The following is a 20,935-nucleotide window of genomic DNA, read 5'->3' as shown; positions in this document are numbered from 1 at the left end:
CTCTTCATTTTAATTTGATCCTAAAACAGAAAGTCGGCACTCATGATTTACTTTCCCGGGCCACACAAAATGATGCGGCGGGCCAGATTTGGCCCCCAGGCCGCCACTTTGACACATGTGCTCTAGGGGCAATATAGAATATTCAATAAGCATACCCTGCATGTTTTTAGGATGTGGGAGGAAACTGGAGTACCCGGAGGAAACCCATAAAAGCCCGGAGAGCCACACAGTCTGGACCGACGTGTGATCGAACCCAGAACTGTGAGGTTGACGCGTCCGCCCGGCAGCCTTATATTTATATGTATATTGACACACTCACACACACACACACACACATCGTCTCCAAGTGTTACGATTGATTTGTGTTTCAGACTGCCTCTCTTTTCCCTCCCCTTTCCATTTAAGTGAAATAATGTATGGAAGCAATCTGCCAAGAGACATTTTGGAAAATCTATTTGAAATCATTTCAGCTGAAGCCCGGGCACTTTGTCTTCTTATGGCGAAAGGAGCAAAGTATAATTGTCTGCAGTCTAGTAAAAACACAGTATAACTGCCATCACACTTGACTGAGCTTATGGCCCGCTCGTCCCATGGCCTCTAGAAGATAGAGCAGTTAATGTTGCCTTTTATTTTAGAGGATATGTCACTTGTATGCCAGATTTATACCATGATACAGCAATTTTGTCCAAACAGATGGATAATGGTGTCACTGGCAAAAAAAAGGAGAGGAAAAAAGAGGGCGTTTTTTCTTCCTTTCTTTTTTTAGATTGAGTTTAGAACATATTGTTTAGGCTGTTTAGAGGATCTCCACCTGCACCTTCTTTTTCCTTTTATCTCTTTAATCTCGCCTGCATTAGATTTGATCATTTTTGTTTGAGAGAGCAAAATGTGCTTGTAATGGCTTCCTAATAGCAAACGCTGGGGACACAAATCCAAGAAAGGCTGTTGGTGGAGCGCTTCCATGAGCACCGCTGATTTATCGAGGTCTTTATGACAGAAAGGAAAATGATGTGCTGCAGGTATAAATCAGGTGAGGAGTAGGAAATTGAACTTAGATATCATCTTGTCAGATGCTTAATGCTCTTCCTCCTGTCACATTCGATAGGACCAATTTGGAGAATCCTGCCGAGGTAAAAAGAAGACAATTAACAATGACAGAGTGGTAATAGATGGAGCCATAAAATGAAGCTGCTGCCTGCAGGACACTTTGTATGATTTCCACATGAGCTACTTATGCAGCGCCGGCTCTTCTCCTCCTTATTCCTCTCTTCTGTAACCCTTCATAGAGCATGCAACCATCTTGAATAACGCTAAATTGAAAAGGCCGCTAAATATCTCACTGCTATAGAACAGTTTTCATGGGATTTCTCCCAGGAAAATCAATGAAGGCAGCGATAATGATGAGATGGTCTCAATGTACTGTCAAATCATCAACTAACTAACTCATTAGAAAAATATTGTGCCATTTTTAGACTGGATGCAGTGACACTTTATAGACGCCCACAAATAAATTGCGCCTTGGGCAGTTGCCCACATTGCCCATAGCAAAAACTGGCCCTTGTACGAAGGCTCTGAGATGGAAAACGAGTGGGTGCCTTTGGCCAAAAGTCAGCTGAGATAGGATGCGACTTGCCCTAATTGTTCACCAGCACCGTCAATAACCAATACTAAAGGCCACAACACTAAACCTTTCACAACAAAACTCAGTGAGCATATTCAACGTCGCATTCTGTGCTATCCAAACTGCGTGCACTCTTCATCAGATCATCGAGTTTGTAATACAAGCGTATCCTCAGAGTTGAGTTCATAATTACAATGCAGTGACATATTGTCGACAGTAATAACAGCGATGACATCGCTCTTGCGTTGTAATGACCTCAAGATGGAGCGGACAATGACAATGCTCCCTGAACCCTGAATGTCATTCTGCTATATAAACAGCATTTTGTCACGCATTTGTCATTGACAGGATAGAAGGACTTTTTTTTTTCGTTCCCCCAACAAAACGATTCCAATCCAATGTGCGCGCGGAGCATTTAAATGGCTCGACGTTCCCCAGCTAATTTCTCGGAAGAGGCTGATGACCTTTTGTGCCGAGCTTTTTGTCAAGTGGCAATCGAGAAGCAGGCGAGTGAGAGTTAGCACAATAATGGGCCCGGCTGCTCGCGAGCGTCACCCCTTCAGTGCTCATCAAGGCCGGCTCTTGTGTACTCTAATGCGATTTTAATGCCACTCTCAAGGAGATGCTGCTCTTATTACGGTGTAATGATGCCGTTGTCGAGAGCCCGTCGTTAGGTCTAATATCGCCGGCGCGATAACTGCGGCTGTGACGCTCATCTCAGCGTTTAGCACATCGCCTCCATCATGACATTTTGTTGTTGTTTGCCTCTTAATGATTGGGAGAATCAAGGCAAATCTTTAAAAGCCTCCTTCGCCCGATATGCTCTTTCTTCGTATTCAGTACAGTAGATAGAGCATAACGATAAAGGTCTCTGCCGAGATGAGGGGGGAATTTTTGAAGTGCTCTCACTCGGGGGCAGCAAATGGAAAAGTGACAAGCCTGGTGCACTTGTCTATTTTACTTATTCGGAGCCTCTGTTTCATATTCCGCTTCGCACGGCGGGCTTATTTTCCTCCGGGGTTCAGGAGGGCACGCTCTTTCATTTCTACAGAAAATTGTTTCGCAGGATTTCAATCTTTGGCTGCGAGATATGACAGAACACAATATCAAGAACGCTTATGTTTCTTATCTGCCATTTTTTCTGGGTATAAATAAAAGATCAGTATAAATTTCAGTCAAGTGGCCTCCAATGCGGGTGTGAGAGATGGGAGCCAGATAGAACTATGAACCTTGGGACAGCTCCACTGTGCCTTTTCGGCGCCAGCACAAAATTACCTCGACACTGGGGCTTTGGATTTCATCATTTGTTTCGTGTCTGAGAATCTTTTACTGTTGCCATGACAGCAAACCTGATTAAAGAAGTTTGAGTTTGAGTTATCACTTCTCTAGTCTGGACAATGGCGATTGTCTCATCCACAAATGTTTGTCAACATATTATAATTGGTCTTTAGTATAAGAAACACTGCATTTTTGCCTTTTCAAAAGGTTTTTTTTCCATGAATCTATTTTCATTTGAAAAGTGATCGTTGGACATAATCTTAGACGTAAATGTAAGAGGGCGAAACAAGACTTTATATATCAGTCACTGTCACGGAGGACTACAGATGACACGCATGCACATGCGCGGCTCGTGTATGGCAGAACAAGCTCCCAGTGGTGCGAAAACATCCAAACATTGTCCTATTGATGTCCCATCTTTCCCCCCCGTTCGACTCTTGTCAGAGGTCAACCCCAAACAGCATGCGGTGGAATCAGGCGTTACTGTGGATGTCACATTGATGCATTACAAGGACCCGGAGGTCATGTCTCTGTAAACATACATTATCAAAACCCATAGAAGATGTGGCACGTTGACCTCCCTTATAGTTTACAGTGCACGTTGAGGCGAGGGGGGTCAGACGGTGGCGGCGAAGCAACTTTGTAGCCGCAATGACTTTCTGCTTGCAAATGAAGAGGGTCAAGCAATCAAGACTGGTCGGGTTTGGTGTCAACACCATTATGTTACGCTGTCTGAAATGATCAATGAGCTAAAATAAAATGATCACAAGCTAAAATTGGCAAGCTAATGAAAACAGACTGTTTAAACATTGGCTGTGAGGACCTGAAACGGTGCGGCAATTTGTAAAGCCTAACAGGCATCGGGAATACACACCAGGTAATGTCATCACGGCCATTTACATGCTGTACCTTTTTCTATTTCCCATTTAAGATTTTTTAGTTTCTCTGAGGCCAATAACTGTTGCTAACTAGAAGCATCACCTAATTGCACTGTGACAGATTTTATATTTCTTCATCATCAGATCAGGTAGTGCGTTTTATCAAAATAAAACACATTCTTTCAAAATCGTATTTTATTATTAACAATGACCAAACTGACACATTCACAGCAAACAGACATTCATTGATGCGGGTGAAAACGGTTAAAGAGATTGTCCGAATATAAATAGGTTGCATCAAAAATACTGGTGAGGAAGCCATTTAAAATGTAAAAGGCACTTCCAGCAGGTGCACAGTACCAACAATAATCTCCATTCTGTTTGAAGAAATAAATACACATTGTAAGTGCGTTCTGCTTTACGTACCGTCATGTGTAAACATGCTGGTTTCACAATTTTGCTAAACAGCACACTCTGTATGTAAAAGCACAGCAGTAAACTGACCTTATAAATAAAAATGCCATTCATGAAGTTTCCTCTTAAGACAATCAGTCAAAATACAGATGTAAACATGTTCTATAGAATATCATCACTCAGTGCTCCGTTTTGAAAGCAGGTTGATGAGGAGTTTCCCAGATGCCGGTGCCAACTATTTATCTCTATGATATAAAACGCGCTTACCAGAGCAAAGGGCTTTGTGCATTGCATTGAAAAGCACCGTGAAATGCGGTGATAACTACGCCATTCCAAAATCTTGAGCATATCTTTCCCATCCAAGTTTCAGAGGGTGTGAAATGCGCCTTCTTTACTCCACCTCCATGACAGACAAATCCTGCTCTCCATCCGATTTCTCGGAGGGCTCACCTGGTGAATCGTGAGTGCTTTGGTGGTCAGATTCTGGACTGGACTCCGGAGGGGTTGGGGGTGCTACATCCTGGATGTCCTCTGCTGACAAAACATCGACAAGTCATTTTGGGGGGGGGAAACACAAAAAAACGGAACCATTTGTTCAATATATGATATTTACAAGCAATTTTAATCAAAACGGTAGGCACAATCTGTTTAACTGAGGATGTAGGCCATTTTAGCGGTACACGGTCTTATGGTCGCCGATCTTTTGGTCGCCCGGAAGGTTATTGATAATTACCATTTAAATCGTTGCTCAAATTCCATAAATACAAACTGTGAATTACTATTTAGTCATACTTAATGCCCTAGTAATTATTAGGCTAAAGAAAAGCTCCAAATTTCCCAGACTTTTATTGTTTTTTGTTGAAGAACTTGTTAAGACCCTGACTGACGTAGCTTCTTAAAGGGACAACGCATGTACATATACGAGCCAGCTCAGTGAAACTGCTCATGGCCATTGTTGGCTTTTATTGATGTGTAGACCGTGTTGTTTTGCCTAGTTTTGTCGCCGGTCTTTTGGTCGCCCGTTGTCGCGGTCGGGGCGACCAAAAGACGGCGACCAATCGACCGCACACGATAATTTTAATGCTCCCCAGAAAGTTAGAAAAAGAGAACTATCCCAGATTTCTAAATCCACTATGCATTGTTCTCACCTTTGGAAGTTTGCGGGGAGTCTTCTTCGGCACTGGACGGTGAGAAAGGTGCCTCAGACGAGCTCTTCAGCTCATCGTTGACCTCGGGGAGTACGGGAGCTTGAGGTCTGGTTTTTCTGGCAGGGTTGAGGAAATAACAATAGGCGCATCGGAAGGCTGAAAAACATCAAATAATGCTTAAATATCATCTGACAAACAAATATACATGAATATAAGCCACTTGAGTTTTTTTTTAAAGCCCGAGATGCATAAACATGCAAGATGGATGTGTAACATTGTTTTGCATATTCAATCTTGGTGTGAATTTGCTCACAGGGGTCGGCGGTGATGGAGGCATTTAAAAGCCACATGATATAGTGTGCTGCCAAGTGCTAGAGGGCAAATGGAGCTGCAGCTTTGAGGCAGAATGACAAAGAGCAGAGTGCTTCTCAGAGTCTTACCGACATATTCAAATTCCTCTTTTAATGCCATGCCATTGTGGGACAAACACTGTTGGCATATGAGAGCGAATCTGAGGAAGGAAGCAGAGAAAGAATACATTAAATAAACACTTTCTACACCATGCTGCTTTATATTTGAACACCATTAGATAAAGTAGTACCAACAAACTGATCTGAGTGGAATTTCTGAATGAACAAAACAAGGACTAACAGGTAAAATCTGACCCAATCACTCGTGAAAAAAAAGCCTCAAGGGATGGATGGAGTCGTGAATGGAATAAATAATAAGGAAGTGTGTGAAAGCCTCTCGAGTGAAGCCACACTTTGGGCCCGAAGCTCTTGTAGCTCACTTTTGACGGGGAATGCGTCAAATCTACCAGGCAGATTGGGACTAACGGTTGCTAGTAGTATTTTGCGCGTGATCTGGGCTAGAAAACTGGATTTGACCATTTTGTCCAGAGGGGCATTTTCATATCAAGCTTGGATATTGATTCGCGCTTACAGCCAAAAACAATGTTGAACAGTACAGTAATACCTCGCCACTTTGCGGCTCAACTGCCGCAGATTAATCACATCGTTGCTTGTATCCGCCAAATATATATGAAAAGTTTATAGTTTACAAACATCTAAACAAGGTATTTCCCCTATTAATAATGTTATCTTGGCTCCTCGTAAAATAAGACCAGGTTGAGCCAAAAGTATTGAAACTGTGTGTTGAAATGTTTACAGAAGGCCAATTTAGGACGATACGTAAGTTTTTGTTGTATACTACACGTAGTAGACAATTTGAATCTGCTTGCGTAACCAAGCTCTGTAAAAAAAGTCAAGACATATACCAAAAATAAATATGCATTTAACGGTATGAAAAAAATAAATAATAAATCAGTCACCTGCGAAAGAATTTAGCTCATTATGAGGAAAGCCAGAGTAAATTTTAATACACTAATGTAATTTACCTGTTCTGTGGGCCATCTCCAACAAGGTACTCAATGACTCTGTCCATGGCCCCTCGGTGCCTTGGAAGTACTGGTCTGGCCAAGGGTGGGCCTGGAGGGTGCATCCCTTTTAAAACAAATCATTTATGGTGTTGAGAATATAAAACATGAGCGAGCAACTTAAAAAATAAGAAGTTCACGATCATTTCTGCGCAAACTAAGATGAATTTGAGAAAAAAACCTTGCCGTTAATGACTCGCATCTCTTTCAAAGCACGTCCAGATCCCCCACGGCGTCGGAGAGTAGTAATTAATATAATCTAACATCAAGAGCAATCATAGGAAGATGACTGGTCATTTCTGTGAGGCCTGGCACCGTCTCAGTACCCTGCTGGATATTAATTCGTCGACATATGGAAACTCTGCGGCGACTGTGTGTATCAAATTGCTTTTCACTTTCAATTTTCAGCAGAAGCAGGTGATATCAAGTCGTGTAAACCATTTGCGAGGTGCTGCCAATGCCAAAGGCAATTTTGCCAAGAAGACATTTACCGAGATTCCACCACCATCGCCCAGAGAACAAATGGCGCTCTGGCTAATTAATCATAGTTAATGTAATCCTGCTTCGTGCGTTGCTCACAGTTGGCATTCCACATGGCAATTACAGCTCGCGGCTTCCTTTAGGAGCGCATTTCCTTTACTGTTTGCACCCATTTGCATCTTCTATTCAGCACTCATAGTCCAGAAATAATTTATATTGAATAGTCACTGCCTCTATATACACAGATGTCTTCTATACAGGACAAATGTTTGATGGAAAGTTTGTTTGGGATTTTTATTGCCTGAATAAAATTCAATGTCATTTAAAAAAAGTATAAGCTTTAATTAATTTAATGTAATTTATATTGCTGCCTCATTGTTTAGTTTAAAAGCATAGAACTGTACACACCTGTGCAACAAGAGGGAGAAAACAATGGAAGGGTAAATAACACCTTAATCGGCTACATTATGATGCGGTCCCCCTGTGTGCGTGTAACTCACCAAATCCTGGAGCAGGTGTTCCGAGGGTCATAGACTTCCTCATCAGGCTCTGCTGAGCAGCCGCAGCCGACAGGCCCCTCTCTGGGGGTCCTCCCGGAGCGGAGTGGGGAGCTCGTCCGGGGTAGGAGGGCCCGCCGGAAGGAGGAGGGAGGACCACCACGCCGCTCGAAGGATTTGCCGCCGCGGGTGTTTTCGAGATGACATGGCGCTGGCGAAGCTCTGGATGGATAAAAAAAAGAGAAAGAAAAAAAAACAATTGCAGGTTTACAGGAAGAAAACTGAGCTGTTATTATTCATTAGTACCTTGGCCCTGTTTTTGAGTCATCTCAGGTCTGAGTGGAGTCGACTCCAGCTAAAGAAGGTGAATAAATAAAATGTGAGTAACTGCACTACATAAATGCCTATACAGACAATACAAAAACTTATATTTAATTAAGACAGTCCTTCCAGTTCAAATGGATTGCCGTCCATGCTCACCATTTTCTTGGAATCAGGATCAAATCTTTCCAGAATCATTTTTGCATTTTTATAGGTCTCCGTTTCCATAACTTCTTCAAGCTGAAACGAAAATACACTCAAATAATGATCTTCTAATGTCTCATTATGGAGCTGTAATAAACAGCTTTAAAAACACCTAGCGTGACATTAGAAGTGACAGAAAGTGCATATCTTCATTTACGGTAAATACCAAACATTTCTACATGTGTACATGTAATATGAAGAATAATTACATACACGACTTCGATAATGGAGATGGTGAAAATCCATCAGCCCTAATTATTGAAAGTTATTAGACCTGACAGAGGATGACAAGTCATTTCTCAGATTTATTTCATGGAGGCACCACGAGCTATTAATTACTGTGACATTAGTGGAGTAGTTTACTGGGTTAAGTCTTCACACCAATCAAATACCATCTGCATAGAACCTTGATTAACAAATATAAACTACTGATAGGATCAATAGGAGCCATACTGTCAAGTTCTGGCATGATTTGTGGTGAGATGGTCTCGTCACCTATGACTACTGTAACTTTAAATGATCATGTATTTTGCAAGGCAACATACAATAACGACATTAAAGTTTTGAATAACTCATGGCTAAGACCGTTTTTGACATTTATAGCCACTGAAAATGTAAGTCTTAAAAAAAGCTACCATGTTTTTGAATTTAAATCAACAATGCAAAGCATTTCAATCAATTGTATTAAACTTACTATTTTCTTCTTTTGAATGTTAAGATTCTCAAGTTTTTCATCTGAAAGAGACAAAAACATAATCAATTTCATAACAACTTTTACTTAAAAAACTTAATCAATAATCGTCCTACTATTCTTTTCAGTTCTTCGCAAAAATATTACAATCAGGAGTTTCCGAAGCAACCAGACTCTAAAATGGCACAGAATAAAAAGACAAATATTAGTTTCATTATTGCAATGTCTTTCGCCATGCGGACTACAGTGTTCTACTTACAAAAGAGGAAATATAAGAAAGGGAAGAGCGAGAATGAAGCGTCCTATGAGTCGTTCTGGGAGGTACCAGCAATACACCACTACACAGGTGATCAGGTAGAGAAGAGCAGAGTACAAAAGCAGTCGGCCGAGCCAAATTTTCAGCTGCCTTTGGTATTTTTCGCTGTGTTCCTCATAAAGCTGAATGTCCTGAAAGTTAAAAAAAAAACCTGACATCAAATCCAAAACATAGGATTGCAGCAAACAAATATTTTGTTTTGTTTTTGTTTAAAGCATGTACATGGAAGGTAACTATTCATTAGACACTTTGTAAAATAGCATCTTGGAAGTCACTGCAGGCCTTTATAGAATGATATAGTATTTCTTTAAAGTATTGGTTACCCAATCCAAAAATAGCCAATAAGGTCAATGTCTCCAACTACAATGTCCCGATTACCATGCAGATATGTCGCTCCAGAACAAGTACATAAAGTCATATCATGCCAATGAGGTAACATGATGTTAGAATAGACAAAACAAAGTCAAAATAAAATTTCACTGTGAGAAATCAGATGCTTTTAAGTGGAAATTGTTGCTGCTACTTGACCCAAGCAGTGTTAAGTACTCCAAGAAGGGCGGTCTGAAAATAGCCTGCAAGCTTAACTGTAGTAGAGCAGTAAAGCCCCAGCACACATCAAATGAGGAAGTGTTTTTCAGTCCACGATTAATTTTGACTACATGTCTTTTACCAATGTGAGCTGAGTTTGACAGTACCTTAAGCTTTGCAATTGCCATTAAAACTGTCACACCTGATGGCCTGCCTCATAGTGCATGGGTCCCATAGAGCCAATTACACGTCAGGATTTAGCGTATCATCTATTACCACTTGGAAAACAAGTACCTCAAAGCATTTAATTAAAATGCAAAGTGTGCCAAATATGATGCATACCTTATCTATACCCTCCAAAATCGCCACAGTGGAAGGTTTGGCCTGCAAGGGGGGAAAATGAATACATTACAGTCATAAAATTAGTAAACATAGAACTTGCTGTTTATCTCGAAGTCATGAATCTGCGCATGTGCAGCGACATGGTGGTACGAAATTTGGCAGATTAATGTCAATTCCGTGGGGGATTATTTGAACAAATAGTTGTTTGTACAGTGACGTAGAAGCTACTCATTTGGCTGATTTTTTAAAGCAATGTGGTTTAAAAAAAACACACCTTCCACCGTGAGATGACAGCCCCCATAGTGCTGAAAGCAGTTCAGTGCGTCTCCGTCCTTCTATGCTGTTTGACGTCTTCCACCTGTGGACAAAAATCGTTTGTCACTCAAATTGCCAAAACGGGATGACAGATCAGGTAGGCCTACCATTCGTAAGAAATGGTTTTGAATGCAGTGACACTTACATGTACTGAAAACGTCGTTTATTGGGGGGAAAAACTTAGAAAGGGAAGTGACAACTTTGCTCGTTAGCCGCCGATTAGCTGCTAGCTAACTAGGGCTACCATCCCGAAAAAGAGGACATTGCGAGCTCTTTCGCGGCTCAAAACGATACACACAAAGTCGGATTCTTTCTATCAGAGTGCTAACATCGAGTGATGTGGTAGAATTAGTTATTAATAAGGTAGATCCACTTTTCCAACTAGTCATAGCTTGACGAGCTAACTTTCACAAGTAAGCGAGGTGTCTTTAAAAGCTCCTAATAGAGTACCTACGTTAGCATGCGTGTGAGGGATTTTCAACCAGTCAAATTTGATGGTGATGAAGAACATACCTTGGATGGATCCGGCTGATTTGAACTGCCTGTTGCTGTGTCTGACTGTGTGCAGCCCTCCTTGGGCTTTCTTTGATGGGCTCAAGTCTGGTGTTGGGGGTGTGTCCTCCCTTACTACAACCAGGCACATGAAAATGGACAAACTGTACTTTTCGACATCCACTGCTGCAATGTTCCTTATTTAAAACATCAACTTTCAATAGGTTATCTACAGTAAGTACTGTCTTCCTTTCTTTACAATTTGGCCTTAATTATATATATTGATGTGTTTTCATTCATTCATCTTGCATACTGCCCATCCTGGAAAGGGTTGCAGGGGTTGCTGGAGCCTAACCCAACTGTCTTTGGGAAAAAGGTAGACGACACCCTAGATGGGTCGCTAGTCAGTTGTAGGGCACACAGAGAGACAGACAACTACTCACACTGCCACCGAGTGGGAATCGAACCCAGACTGCCCACATCTAAATCAGGCGGAAGAACCACTGCACCATCGGATGGAAATATTAGTGTGTTTTCAACAAACTAATATTTCCATTGTGTAGAGCATCTCTCTGCTTAGCCTCTAGTTGTGTTGATGTAGAATTTATTGTCCGATTATATGTTTTTTTTGCCGTGTAATCTGGGTCATATTTTAAGAATGATGTTTTGGCTTTTAAATATGCGCTCCAAAGATTTATTCACGCTGGATTAAAACGGTTGACATTATTACATTTTCAAGTTTGAACAATCAAGAAAAGAAATGGCGCTGTATTTGGGACCTCCAGGTAAGACTAACAACTACATAACAAGTGCACTTTAAAGTTTTTATCTTTAATCTCTTATCTTATTGAGATTAAATGACAATTTCCCTCTTGTTGACATGGTGAGTATAATCCATATTGCTGTATAAATACTTTGTTTTTGCAGCTTTTTTTCTGCACAGATATTCATTTCTTCCAATTATTGAGGCGAATATTTTTCTCCATCTTTGTTCTGCTGGACCATGATTGATCCTTGTTTGTTTATGTACATTGTTCATGTATTTTAATAAAACAACTGTTCTGACTTTTTTAAGCCTCCAGTTTGACTTGTTTCATCTGTTGGTTAATTCCATATCACATGGTTAATGATGCCAGGTTCTCAACTAAGTCATGCAAAATATATGGGTAACACTTTCATCAAAGGTATTTACATGCATTTTACATGTAGAATAATTTTGTTTATTTTCTATAATATTGGGAGTTGCTGTGATACATTTGGTATTTGAAGTACTCATTACTCTTTATTTGTTTGTAATATGTACTCCATCTGTCAGTGTACACTATGAATATACCACATCTGTTATATGTGAAGAGACACTATTTAGCTCTTTTTCTTCAACAAGAGATTGACTCTTCATTCAATTCTTTGCAAATTCCCCAAAATGTACCAACTCAAAAGCGTTGAAGATAATTTCGTAATATTAATTTGTTACCCCACCCTAACCATATGCACAGAAAAAGCACCTCTGGAAGAATTAATCGTTAACCCAATAAAAGCAATTTCTAAAGATAATTGAGAACACATTTCAATACATATGCATGAGGAAAAAAAGCCCGTATAAAACCCGCTCGCAGCTTCCAGTAATTGATTGAGGGGATGACCCGTTATATTAAATGTTATTTGCGAACCATCAAAACGCACAAAATTGCAATTTGCCCAGCTTGTATCAGAATTAAAAGCCCATTCATCATGATTATGACTTGATAAGCTAATTTAACCATTTCGCTCTGTCTTAATGAGCTATAGTTGAATTAATGCCATGTAATATATGAAGGTAACATTTGAACAGAGGCAATGATTGGAGACAAACAGAGCAGAAACTACTTTAGAAGCGTAATGGCGGCATAAATCTCATTAAGCTCTCGTCTTCCATTCACGTTTGGGGAACATTGGAAAGCATTAAATGGGATCTTATAGGTGTTGGAAGCTACCTGATGGTGTGAGGCTCCATGTAACAGCTGCGCTGGGTGATGCAAATAGTGCACCGAGTGGGAGGGAAATACTATAGGCTTTCATTGGCTTTGGAAGTAATAATAAGGAACTACACAGCAAAATTGGTCCTCATTCACCATCTGTATTTAGAAACTCATTTGTTTTTAAGTCTCATTTACTCCATTTGAAGGATCATCTGCCAGTGTATGTGTTCTTAGGAGCAAAAGATCTGATTATTGCCTCTAGTGCAACTTCCACTTTTATTGACGGGAGCATCATTTTCTGCTTGACTATGCACCTACACGAGGGGGTGGAACAATGGAACGTTCTGATTAAAACTAGTTGAGTTGAGTTTTTAAAAAATGAGCAAATGAATCTACAAACAAAGGTACAAATATATATAATAAGAAGAATGAAAAGAGACTGGACATGTAAGTAGGTCATTTGTTCAGATCTTTTTTAAAAAGTTATATAATCACTGGTGCTTAAGATGACCACCGTTCAGTTCTGTACATTTATTGAGGCTTAGCATTGACTGAGGAATGGTACTTACCACCTCCCTGATAACTCCAGCTCTTTTTCCGGCATGATTATTTTGATGTTCCACATCAAATCTGTATTGTGAAGCCAGGCCTTTTAGGGTTTCGCCAGTTGACGCTCAATCCCTTTTGGTTTATGTTGAATTTGCTATGAAAGTCATTGTTAGGTAGCTGTCAACTAGCTATAGCTGCAGTCTCTTAAAAAATACTAGAGATGACACATAGCAAAAATTGGGGCCCATGCTTTGTTCCCTTATTTTTATCAGTTGCAGTGTAAAAATATTAGCATACTCCCTGCATTGCAGCAGATTGATGACATGATATTTAAAACGCCATGGTTCAAGCAGGTCACCGATGGTGTAGTGGTACATTCTACCTTTCCCCTAATGTCAACTGGAATGAACTCCAGCAGTCCGTGACCCTGAACCTGATTACGCAGTGTTGTAAATGAATAGAATGGGGGTTGAATCTAGGGAATCTGTTTGGTCACGTGACAATCGCAGGAAGTTTTCAACTGCGATTTGACGCAGACGAATTAACAAGACAGCTTCTTGAAATGATGAGGGATTCTGTTTCTTTCTTATTCCCCACAAGTGGCGTCTTTTAAACGGATGTTTAGTTTTGCCGTAATGCAGAGGCTCCACGATGGTTGGCTGGCTTCCACAGGTGTGACCTTCCATTTCCATCTGACATGGGCACATATAACAAAAAAAATCTATCTATTTGTGAGTCGAGCCCCAATAACAGCGAGCTGGCACTTGCACGCTTGGCGATGACGGTTCCACCTTAAAGGCGTTTTGGCCCCCCTTGCTCCCTGTAGTTTCCTCCCACCCCTCTCTATCTTTTTGTCCTCCCGCAGCAGCTGTCACCCCGCATTACTCGCAGTCAGCTAAATGAAACATTATTCTAAACATATGCATCGTAATCAGTCCGGTCACACTTACAAGAACACGCGTTAATAAGGCAATCAATCACGGTGGAACAAGCGAGTTGTGCAGTAACAGCTCATAAACAGTGTGTAATGAAGAATTGGAGGTGAGCGTGACACGGCGCTGATCAGATAATCAATGTCAAAGACGCGATGAATGTCAGTAAATGCACTTTTCATGTCGTTTCTATAAAATCCCTCCATTTACAACAAGCAGTTCAATTACCCTGAAAATACAGTCAATTAAGCGCCGGCCTGATTGGACAGTAGGGGCCGCATCATCGATCCTCGCTTTTCTATCTCGCCGTCTGCATGTGGACGTTTAATTTGGCTTTTCTATTAGCGCCCAAATAAAGCAGAATATAGCAGAATATTAAACAAGGGAAAGATTTATTCGCGTGTCAAAAAACATTCAGTGAAGGTGACAGCCGCTCGACGGTGTTATGATGCATTTTTTTTCTCCACTCTCTTCTTCGGTGGATGCAAAACTAATAGCGTTATTGTGGCCAGTGGGGTTATGTTTGGAGCCCCCCACCACCCCCATCTATCTTAATGCTAGGCTCTCTTTAAAACGCCAGGAAACACAGCGATACATCACGCCCATGTTCGCACGATCCCCCTAATCCTGCTTCTTTAATGGGCACGTTCAAAAAAGCAACTTATCTTCAAGTCCCCGGGGGCCATTCTGCCGCGTATATTCGAACCCAGTGCTATTAACGACAGGATCAGCAAGTATCATTTAAAGGTAATGTACAAATAATGGTAAATGATAGGGCTGGACTGACCCCTCATCCGAGGCATGTATTTTTAATTAACAACGTGGTGCAACTGTGTCACGCCAATGCAAATAAAATGTATCATGCAGTCTAAAAAGATGGAAAATTTGTCAAGATTTTCCATTTATTTTTCCCCCTGCCCAAGAACAAACACGATCAATAAATAACAGCATTTACATTTCATATTGCACATTTTTTTCCAAGTTAAAATATTTAAATCCATACAGTCGTCGATATTTTAAATACAGCAATAGTTACAGAGACCCCAGAAGGTAAAAAGGTCAACATTATTTTCAGTCATGTCAGTGCTCATTTATCAGACTTTTTTTTTCTTTTTAAAAAAGACTGGGTGGACTGTAAAAAAATCAGTCTTTTGTAATTTTTTTTTCAAAGAGGGGCGATTGTTTTGTTTGGCTCACATCCAGTGTTTCAACATTGACAACATTCAGAAAGTCACACAAAATAAAAATGAAAAAAAAATCACACATCCACATTTATAAAGCATTTCCTCCTAGTCAGCCATCTTGAGGACTATACAGTCCACAATTTTCATCTTAAACATATCGCAGATTTCCCACATAGGAATCAATAAGATGAATTTATATTCAAATGTCTCTCCTTTTGTGTTGTGCATGTGTTTTTAAATGGAAAAGTGTGCTTGATCCATCGGCCTTCACTCGACTGTAAATAAACCAGGACTAAGTGGCTTTTCTTGAGGTATTTTGCAGACAGCAAAAGAAAAGAAAAAAAAAAAAGAATGGTGCAGGGCTTCGTCCTCGCACTCATATTTGCAAGCCTTCACCACTGACGTATTCACCATATATACAGAGTTTTCTTTGTCTTCCTTCGCCTTGGCTCTTTTGTATGTCTAATGACTTCCCTGCGCGGGTTGTTAGGACTTGACAGCGGGTCTCAAAACGAGCCAGTTGCCTCGCAGACGCCTATTCAGAAGGAGCTGCATCGAGGGTGCATGATTGGCAATTTTTGTCATCATGCTCGCATTATTAAGAGAGGAATTGACAAGAAAGAGGTGATGCAAAATGATGCAAGCCTACGAGCTGATTAGAAGGGTCCCCACAGAGTACGCATGCTGTCTGCTGCAGCAGCCAAACATTTCGGATGGTTTTTGCTTCTTTTTTTATTATTATTGTTTCTTTAAATAGACGTTTTGGGAAATAGATAGAGCTAAAATTTGAACCGTTGTACAAAATATGAACTGTTTTTAGCATAGCTAAATGGGGTTTACGTCAGACTAAATGCAGAAATTGGGTTGAAATTGGGAATCGGAGGCAAATGGTGAGCTTAAAAAGAATAGGATGGAGAATTGAAGGTTATTGTACACAAAGTGATTCACAGTTGTGGCAATTTTCAATGTGCAAAAATATAGGAGAATCAAAAGGATGAAAAGTGGTCGTGTTTTTTTACATTTTAAATTATAATATGAGCTAAAATTTAAAAATTGAAGGTAATTCACAGTTGCTGCAATTTGGAGAATTGCATGGGGGAAATAAATTAAAATGGAAAATAGGTCTTTCACAATAGGTGACATATTTAGAATTATTTAAATACAAAAAGGTCAACAATCATAATAGCTTAAAAGGTTATTTTAAGCTAAATATTAATAATACATAATTAGGCCAAAAGGATCTACCTAAAAAATAGGCCAAATTCTACAAATGTGTCAATGTTGATTGAGGCTTGTAGACATGTGTTTTTTTTAGGTTATCATTTAAAAATAATAATAACCATACTGGAAGGTAATATAAACAGAAGTTTGAGAATTTCAGGATTTCAAAAAATGTTCATAATGATTGAGGCTAAACAATCATGTTAGTTTACATGGAATAACATGTAACCCTTTAGATAAAAAAATAAAAATTAACATTGACTTGTATAAAATTGGCTTCTTAAAAGTAGATTTTTTTTAGATGCAGACACAATTTGAGTGTGATTGAAAGGCTCTGCTTCAAATAATAAAATTGACTACAATATGACACGTCAGATATTTGTTGTTGTTGTGATGGTTAGAAATGTCTACCAATGGAATATGGCTGTGCTTAATCCAATAGAACTATTCTTACGACTTCCAGCTTCAATCAGTCAGACTTTCCCAAAATGAAAATTAAGTATAAATTGAGTCTGCATGTGGATGTTTGTAGTTTTATCATTAATTTAAAAATATTGAATATTTTATGAATTGTTCAGACAGTCTATTCTGAAATGTTTGTAATTTATGAGATGAGCCACAGATGTTTTTTAACTGCTAGTTTACATTGGTGCTTAGAAAAATGTTTTTTTAAAACATAGACAATTTGGGAATTTCAAAATAAATTACACATTATAGTGGAGAATTATTGAAATGCAATAATAATTGTGGTCCACGAACACGATGTGTATGTGGGTGCTTTAAGGCTGTGTTTAAAAATGAAAATCCTACAAAACAGCACGTTGATTTGGAGAGTAAGAAATTATTGGAGAAGCATTTAGTATTTTTAGAAAAATGAATCCTCAACAGTGGTGTAATTTTTGCCGAGTTCCAATCATTTTTTTAACAAAGAGGGAATAAACATAATTCAGATAGGCTCTTGTTAATAATGGCGAAAAGTCGAGGGGTTCCACTAAGGAATTTTTTTTAACAGTTATCTGTTGAGTGACGTCTCCTCGCGTTGGTCCGGCGACGGCACGGACGTTTTGCTGAGCACGGCTGCCGAGTAGGGCAAAAATCCACTCTCGGACCTCTGTCCCGAGGCCGTGCAGGCGAAGTCGGCACCGGCGGCCCTGGAGCCCAAGGCGCCGGCCGCCTGGCTGCTGTGGCAGCTGAGACAGGAGCAGGGCGCCCCGGACGACGGCGACCCCACCGCCGCCGCCGCCGCAGCCGCTGCCGCTGCGGCAGCCGACGCCGCCGCCGAGCTGTTGAGCCCCGCCGGCGACTGATAGAGTCCCGGGTGGCGGAAGCTGCACAGGAGCTCCGGCCGGGAGTAAGGATGCGAGAGGGCTCGGAAAGTGTCGAGGGGACGGATGGAGGTGGCGAAAGGCGACGATGCGGCCCCCGAGGCGGCGGCGGCAGCCGCGGCTGCCGTCACGCCCACGTGTGGGTAGTAGTGCAGCGGCATGTGGGAGTGGAACGGGTACGGGAGGCTACCCGTGGCCGCCGCATGGGTCATCATGTAGGTATAGAAGCTCGGGTCCGCCGGGTGGGGCCACGACATGGCTAGCCTCTGTCTCTTGTCTTTCATACGCCTGTTTTGGAACCAGACCTGCAACCAGGAGACCAATAGCACCACCGTCAATAATATAATAATTAATATATCAATATACTTTAAAAAAATTAGACTGCACGTTGAAGCAAGAACGACATAAAATAGTAAATCAATGTTTCGACACGTTCATTTGTAGATAACACTGAGTGTATATGTTGAAAATGAAGAAAATATTGCACGAGTAGAAAATTATTATGTGTGCATTCAAGAAAAAAACTATATGATATTCATGATGCCTGCTGGAGAAATATTTTTAAACTGGTTAAATAGGGTCAAATTCGTGCATTGTTTTCTTTTACATGCATTTCTTGAATTATTGCAAAAAAATAGAAAGAAACCGTTACTTTTAATGTAATCGATTAAAATATTTGGGGCAAAAAAAGAATAGTCTGAGAGCTGGATTGTTTGAAATATCCTTTTGAATTTACTAATAGACAAAAATAATTTCAAAATTCATCAGGTGAGTAACAAAGTAATCTGAGGAAGGAAAAATGCAACAGTTTCTCCATATTCGTCATTTTGCTTACCTTTATGGTAGTTTCAGGCAGATTTAAAGCAGCAGCCAATTCACATCTTCTCGGTCGAGAGACGTAATTTTCCCGGTAAAACTCCTTCTCCAGCCGGCCGATTTGCTCCCTGGTGAAGGCAGTGCGGTACCTCCTCACTTGATCCGCATTGGAGTTGTTGTTATTGGACATCCCCGTAGAGTTTCCGTTCATACCTGACAGGGAGCTCGAACTTGTATTGGATGAGCCAGAATCGGAATAACCTAGAAATGAGGAAAATGCAGCACTTGTAGTGAATCAAATATAAAACCAGGGCCTCTCTTACGAGCTCAGATTTTTTGTTTTGTTTTTAAAGGAATTTCCATAATAGTATTTTTTTTCTTAGTATTATTAGGATATACCTTTGTTGTTTTCCTTGTGCTGGCTTGGGGAGCGATGCGCAGGGCATCCCACTTCCACATCACTGTTGATGTCCGATTCCTGGGAAACTTCCGAGTAGAGGCTCATCTTCTTCCGGCTCTCCGACGACGAAATGTCCGCCGGGGGGCTATGGTCGCTGCCCTGGTGTGACCCGAAGAGACTGTCGATCTCGAACTTGCCTTTACTCGGCATGTCCGCCAGGCTCCCATGCAGGGAAGCCGAAGTGATCCTCGGACTCAGGCGCCCTCCCCCGTGCTGGGAGTTCTCCAGGGCCTCCAGAACGGAATTCCCGGCCGAATCCGCCAGCCTCTTGGCGGCCACCGGACTGTGCAGCCCCCTCTCCATCAGAATCATCTCCTTTCTTATCCTCTCCATCATCGAGGCGTGCAAGGATGGAGAAAAGGAGGGGCAGGAGGATGTGATATAAGAAGAAGAAGAAAAAGAAAAGTGCTCCTGCACAGCACTGACTGGATGCGGGAGCTCAATCCGCATGCAAGTGTCTCTGCAATGTCTCTAAAGCTTTTTATAAGCAAGACGCAATAAATGGAAGAAATGGAGGAGAGAGCGCTCAAAATGTGCCTCGCATCCTCGCTTGCACGCCGGCAATGTGTCATTCATCCCCCCCGAAAAGAGCTTTCTGCGGCCAGACGCGGCTCCAATGATCATTTATTGTAACAGGTTTATAAGCAAATAAATAGGAGAGGGTTGTCAGTTGATGATGGAGCCGGCCTTCGGTCAGACGAATAATATCCAAGTGGAGAGGAGAGGAGAGGAGAGGAGAGAAGAGGAGCGAGTGAGTGAGTGGGGGGCGCCCCTCGCCAGCTCTTTGGCCTCTTGGTTGCCTGCTGCCTCACGTTGACAGTCGGATTCGTCAAATGAGCTCTGCAACATTTCCCTCTTCATTTAGGAATATTATTATGCTTTGATTCTCCATTGTTTCCTCCCCTCGCAGCCCACTTGGCCCTCCCCTCCTCTTCCTCACATTTTATTGCTTCCATTTTGACTTGATTTTTGGAGAGGGCCAATGATCTTGCATCACATTTATAGCACTCATTTCCTTTTTTTAAGTTCTATACTGCTACACCCTTTTGACGGATCTTATATGTTTAGAAATTGTTATTTTTCACTCATGTATCTTTAAAAAACATTTAAATATTTGGAATATTTTTAACAGTCTGGTAGTATATTTGGAATACGTGCATCCTTGGGCTCTTGTTTCACCATAGGACCGTGAAGTTATCATTAGAACACGTCATTTGGCGCCCTCTACGGGTTTTATCATACAGTGCATGTAAACTCCCCTGACTGCTCATTGGTCATCTAACATAGGGGTACACGATTTTCTTTATTTTATCTCTGACTGCAGTTTTTCCTCTGACACATTGGGGTTTTGGCACCTGTTTTATTTGTAAAACAAACCCAAGAAAGCACAAAACACCATTTTAATTCCATTTCACAATTTACCAGTCAGCCAGCATTAGTTACAATAAGTGATGTAGGAAAGGTAGCCTATTCATCCATTTAGTTTCTTTGCTGTGGTGGCCAGCATTTTAGTTTTTTTCTTCTTCCAAT

At 41.0% G+C, this 20,935-nt stretch overlaps 2 protein-coding genes and 1 long non-coding RNA gene across 4 annotated transcripts; 1 reads left to right on the top strand and 2 right to left on the bottom strand.

The window, feature by feature from the left end:
• Positions 1-3,960: 3,960 nt before the first annotated feature.
• Positions 3,961-11,140, bottom strand: lnpa (limb and neural patterns a). Of its 2 annotated transcripts, none has more exons than XM_077617787.1 (13): positions 10,982-11,140; positions 10,428-10,511; positions 10,154-10,195; positions 9,227-9,414; positions 9,084-9,142; positions 8,971-9,011; positions 8,232-8,312; positions 8,058-8,106; positions 7,755-7,973; positions 6,736-6,841; positions 5,780-5,850; positions 5,340-5,495; positions 3,961-4,725 (listed from the first exon to the last, which is right to left on the bottom strand). In XM_077617787.1, exons 2-13 carry the CDS (start codon positions 10,452-10,454, stop codon positions 4,583-4,585), a joined length of 1,182 nt encoding a protein of 393 aa, XP_077473913.1. In that variant the 5' UTR covers positions 10,455-10,511; positions 10,982-11,140; the 3' UTR covers positions 3,961-4,582. The 2 variants fall into 2 exon arrangements, with proteins under 2 accessions (XP_077473913.1, XP_077473914.1); XM_077617788.1 differs by having other exon boundaries at positions 3,961-4,722; positions 10,982-11,139.
• LOC144087350 (uncharacterized) lies at positions 10,275-12,029 on the top strand. The gene is made up of 3 exons (XR_013304701.1): positions 10,275-10,565; positions 11,037-11,194; positions 11,290-12,029. It is a non-coding gene; the product is annotated as an uncharacterized LOC144087350 (long non-coding RNA).
• Positions 12,030-17,816: 5,787 nt separating this feature from the next.
• On the bottom strand, positions 17,817-19,870 carry evx2 (even-skipped homeobox 2). The gene is made up of 3 exons (XM_077617448.1): positions 19,345-19,870; positions 18,965-19,206; positions 17,817-18,434 (listed from the first exon to the last, which is right to left on the bottom strand). The coding sequence occupies exons 1-3, from the start codon at positions 19,853-19,855 to the stop codon at positions 17,817-17,819; spliced, it is 1,371 nt and encodes a 456-aa protein (XP_077473574.1). The 5' UTR covers positions 19,856-19,870.
• Positions 19,871-20,935: the final 1,065 nt, after the last annotated feature.

This window comes from Stigmatopora argus, chromosome 13 (assembly GCF_051989625.1).
Source record: "Stigmatopora argus isolate UIUO_Sarg chromosome 13, RoL_Sarg_1.0, whole genome shotgun sequence".
Classification (NCBI taxonomy): Eukaryota; Metazoa; Chordata; class Actinopteri; order Syngnathiformes; family Syngnathidae; genus Stigmatopora; species Stigmatopora argus.
Note: the sequence above shows the minus strand (reverse complement) of the source record. Positions and strands in the feature narration are given on the sequence as shown.

Excerpts from the sequence above, each read along its gene's own strand:
- lnpa (XM_077617787.1), bottom strand. The coding sequence starts at position 10,454 with ATGGGGGCTGTCATCTCACGGTGGAAG. Across the intron at positions 9,143-9,226 it reads TTTCTTATATTTCCTCTTTT|AGTCTGGTTGCTTCGGAAAC; the intron begins GTAAGTAGAACA and ends GTGCCATTTTAG. Across the intron at positions 5,496-5,779 it reads AGAGGAATTTGAATATGTCG|CCTTCCGATGCGCCTATTGT; the intron begins GTAAGACTCTGA and ends GATGTTTTTCAG.
- evx2 (XM_077617448.1), bottom strand. The coding sequence starts at position 19,855 with ATGCGGATTGAGCTCCCGCATCCAGTCAGTGCTGTGCAGGAGCACTTT. Across the intron at positions 19,207-19,344 it reads GCACAAGGAAAACAACAAAG|GTTATTCCGATTCTGGCTCA; the intron begins GTATATCCTAAT and ends CCTCATTTCTAG. Across the intron at positions 18,435-18,964 it reads TGCCTGAAACTACCATAAAG|GTCTGGTTCCAAAACAGGCG; the intron begins GTAAGCAAAATG and ends TCCTGGTTGCAG.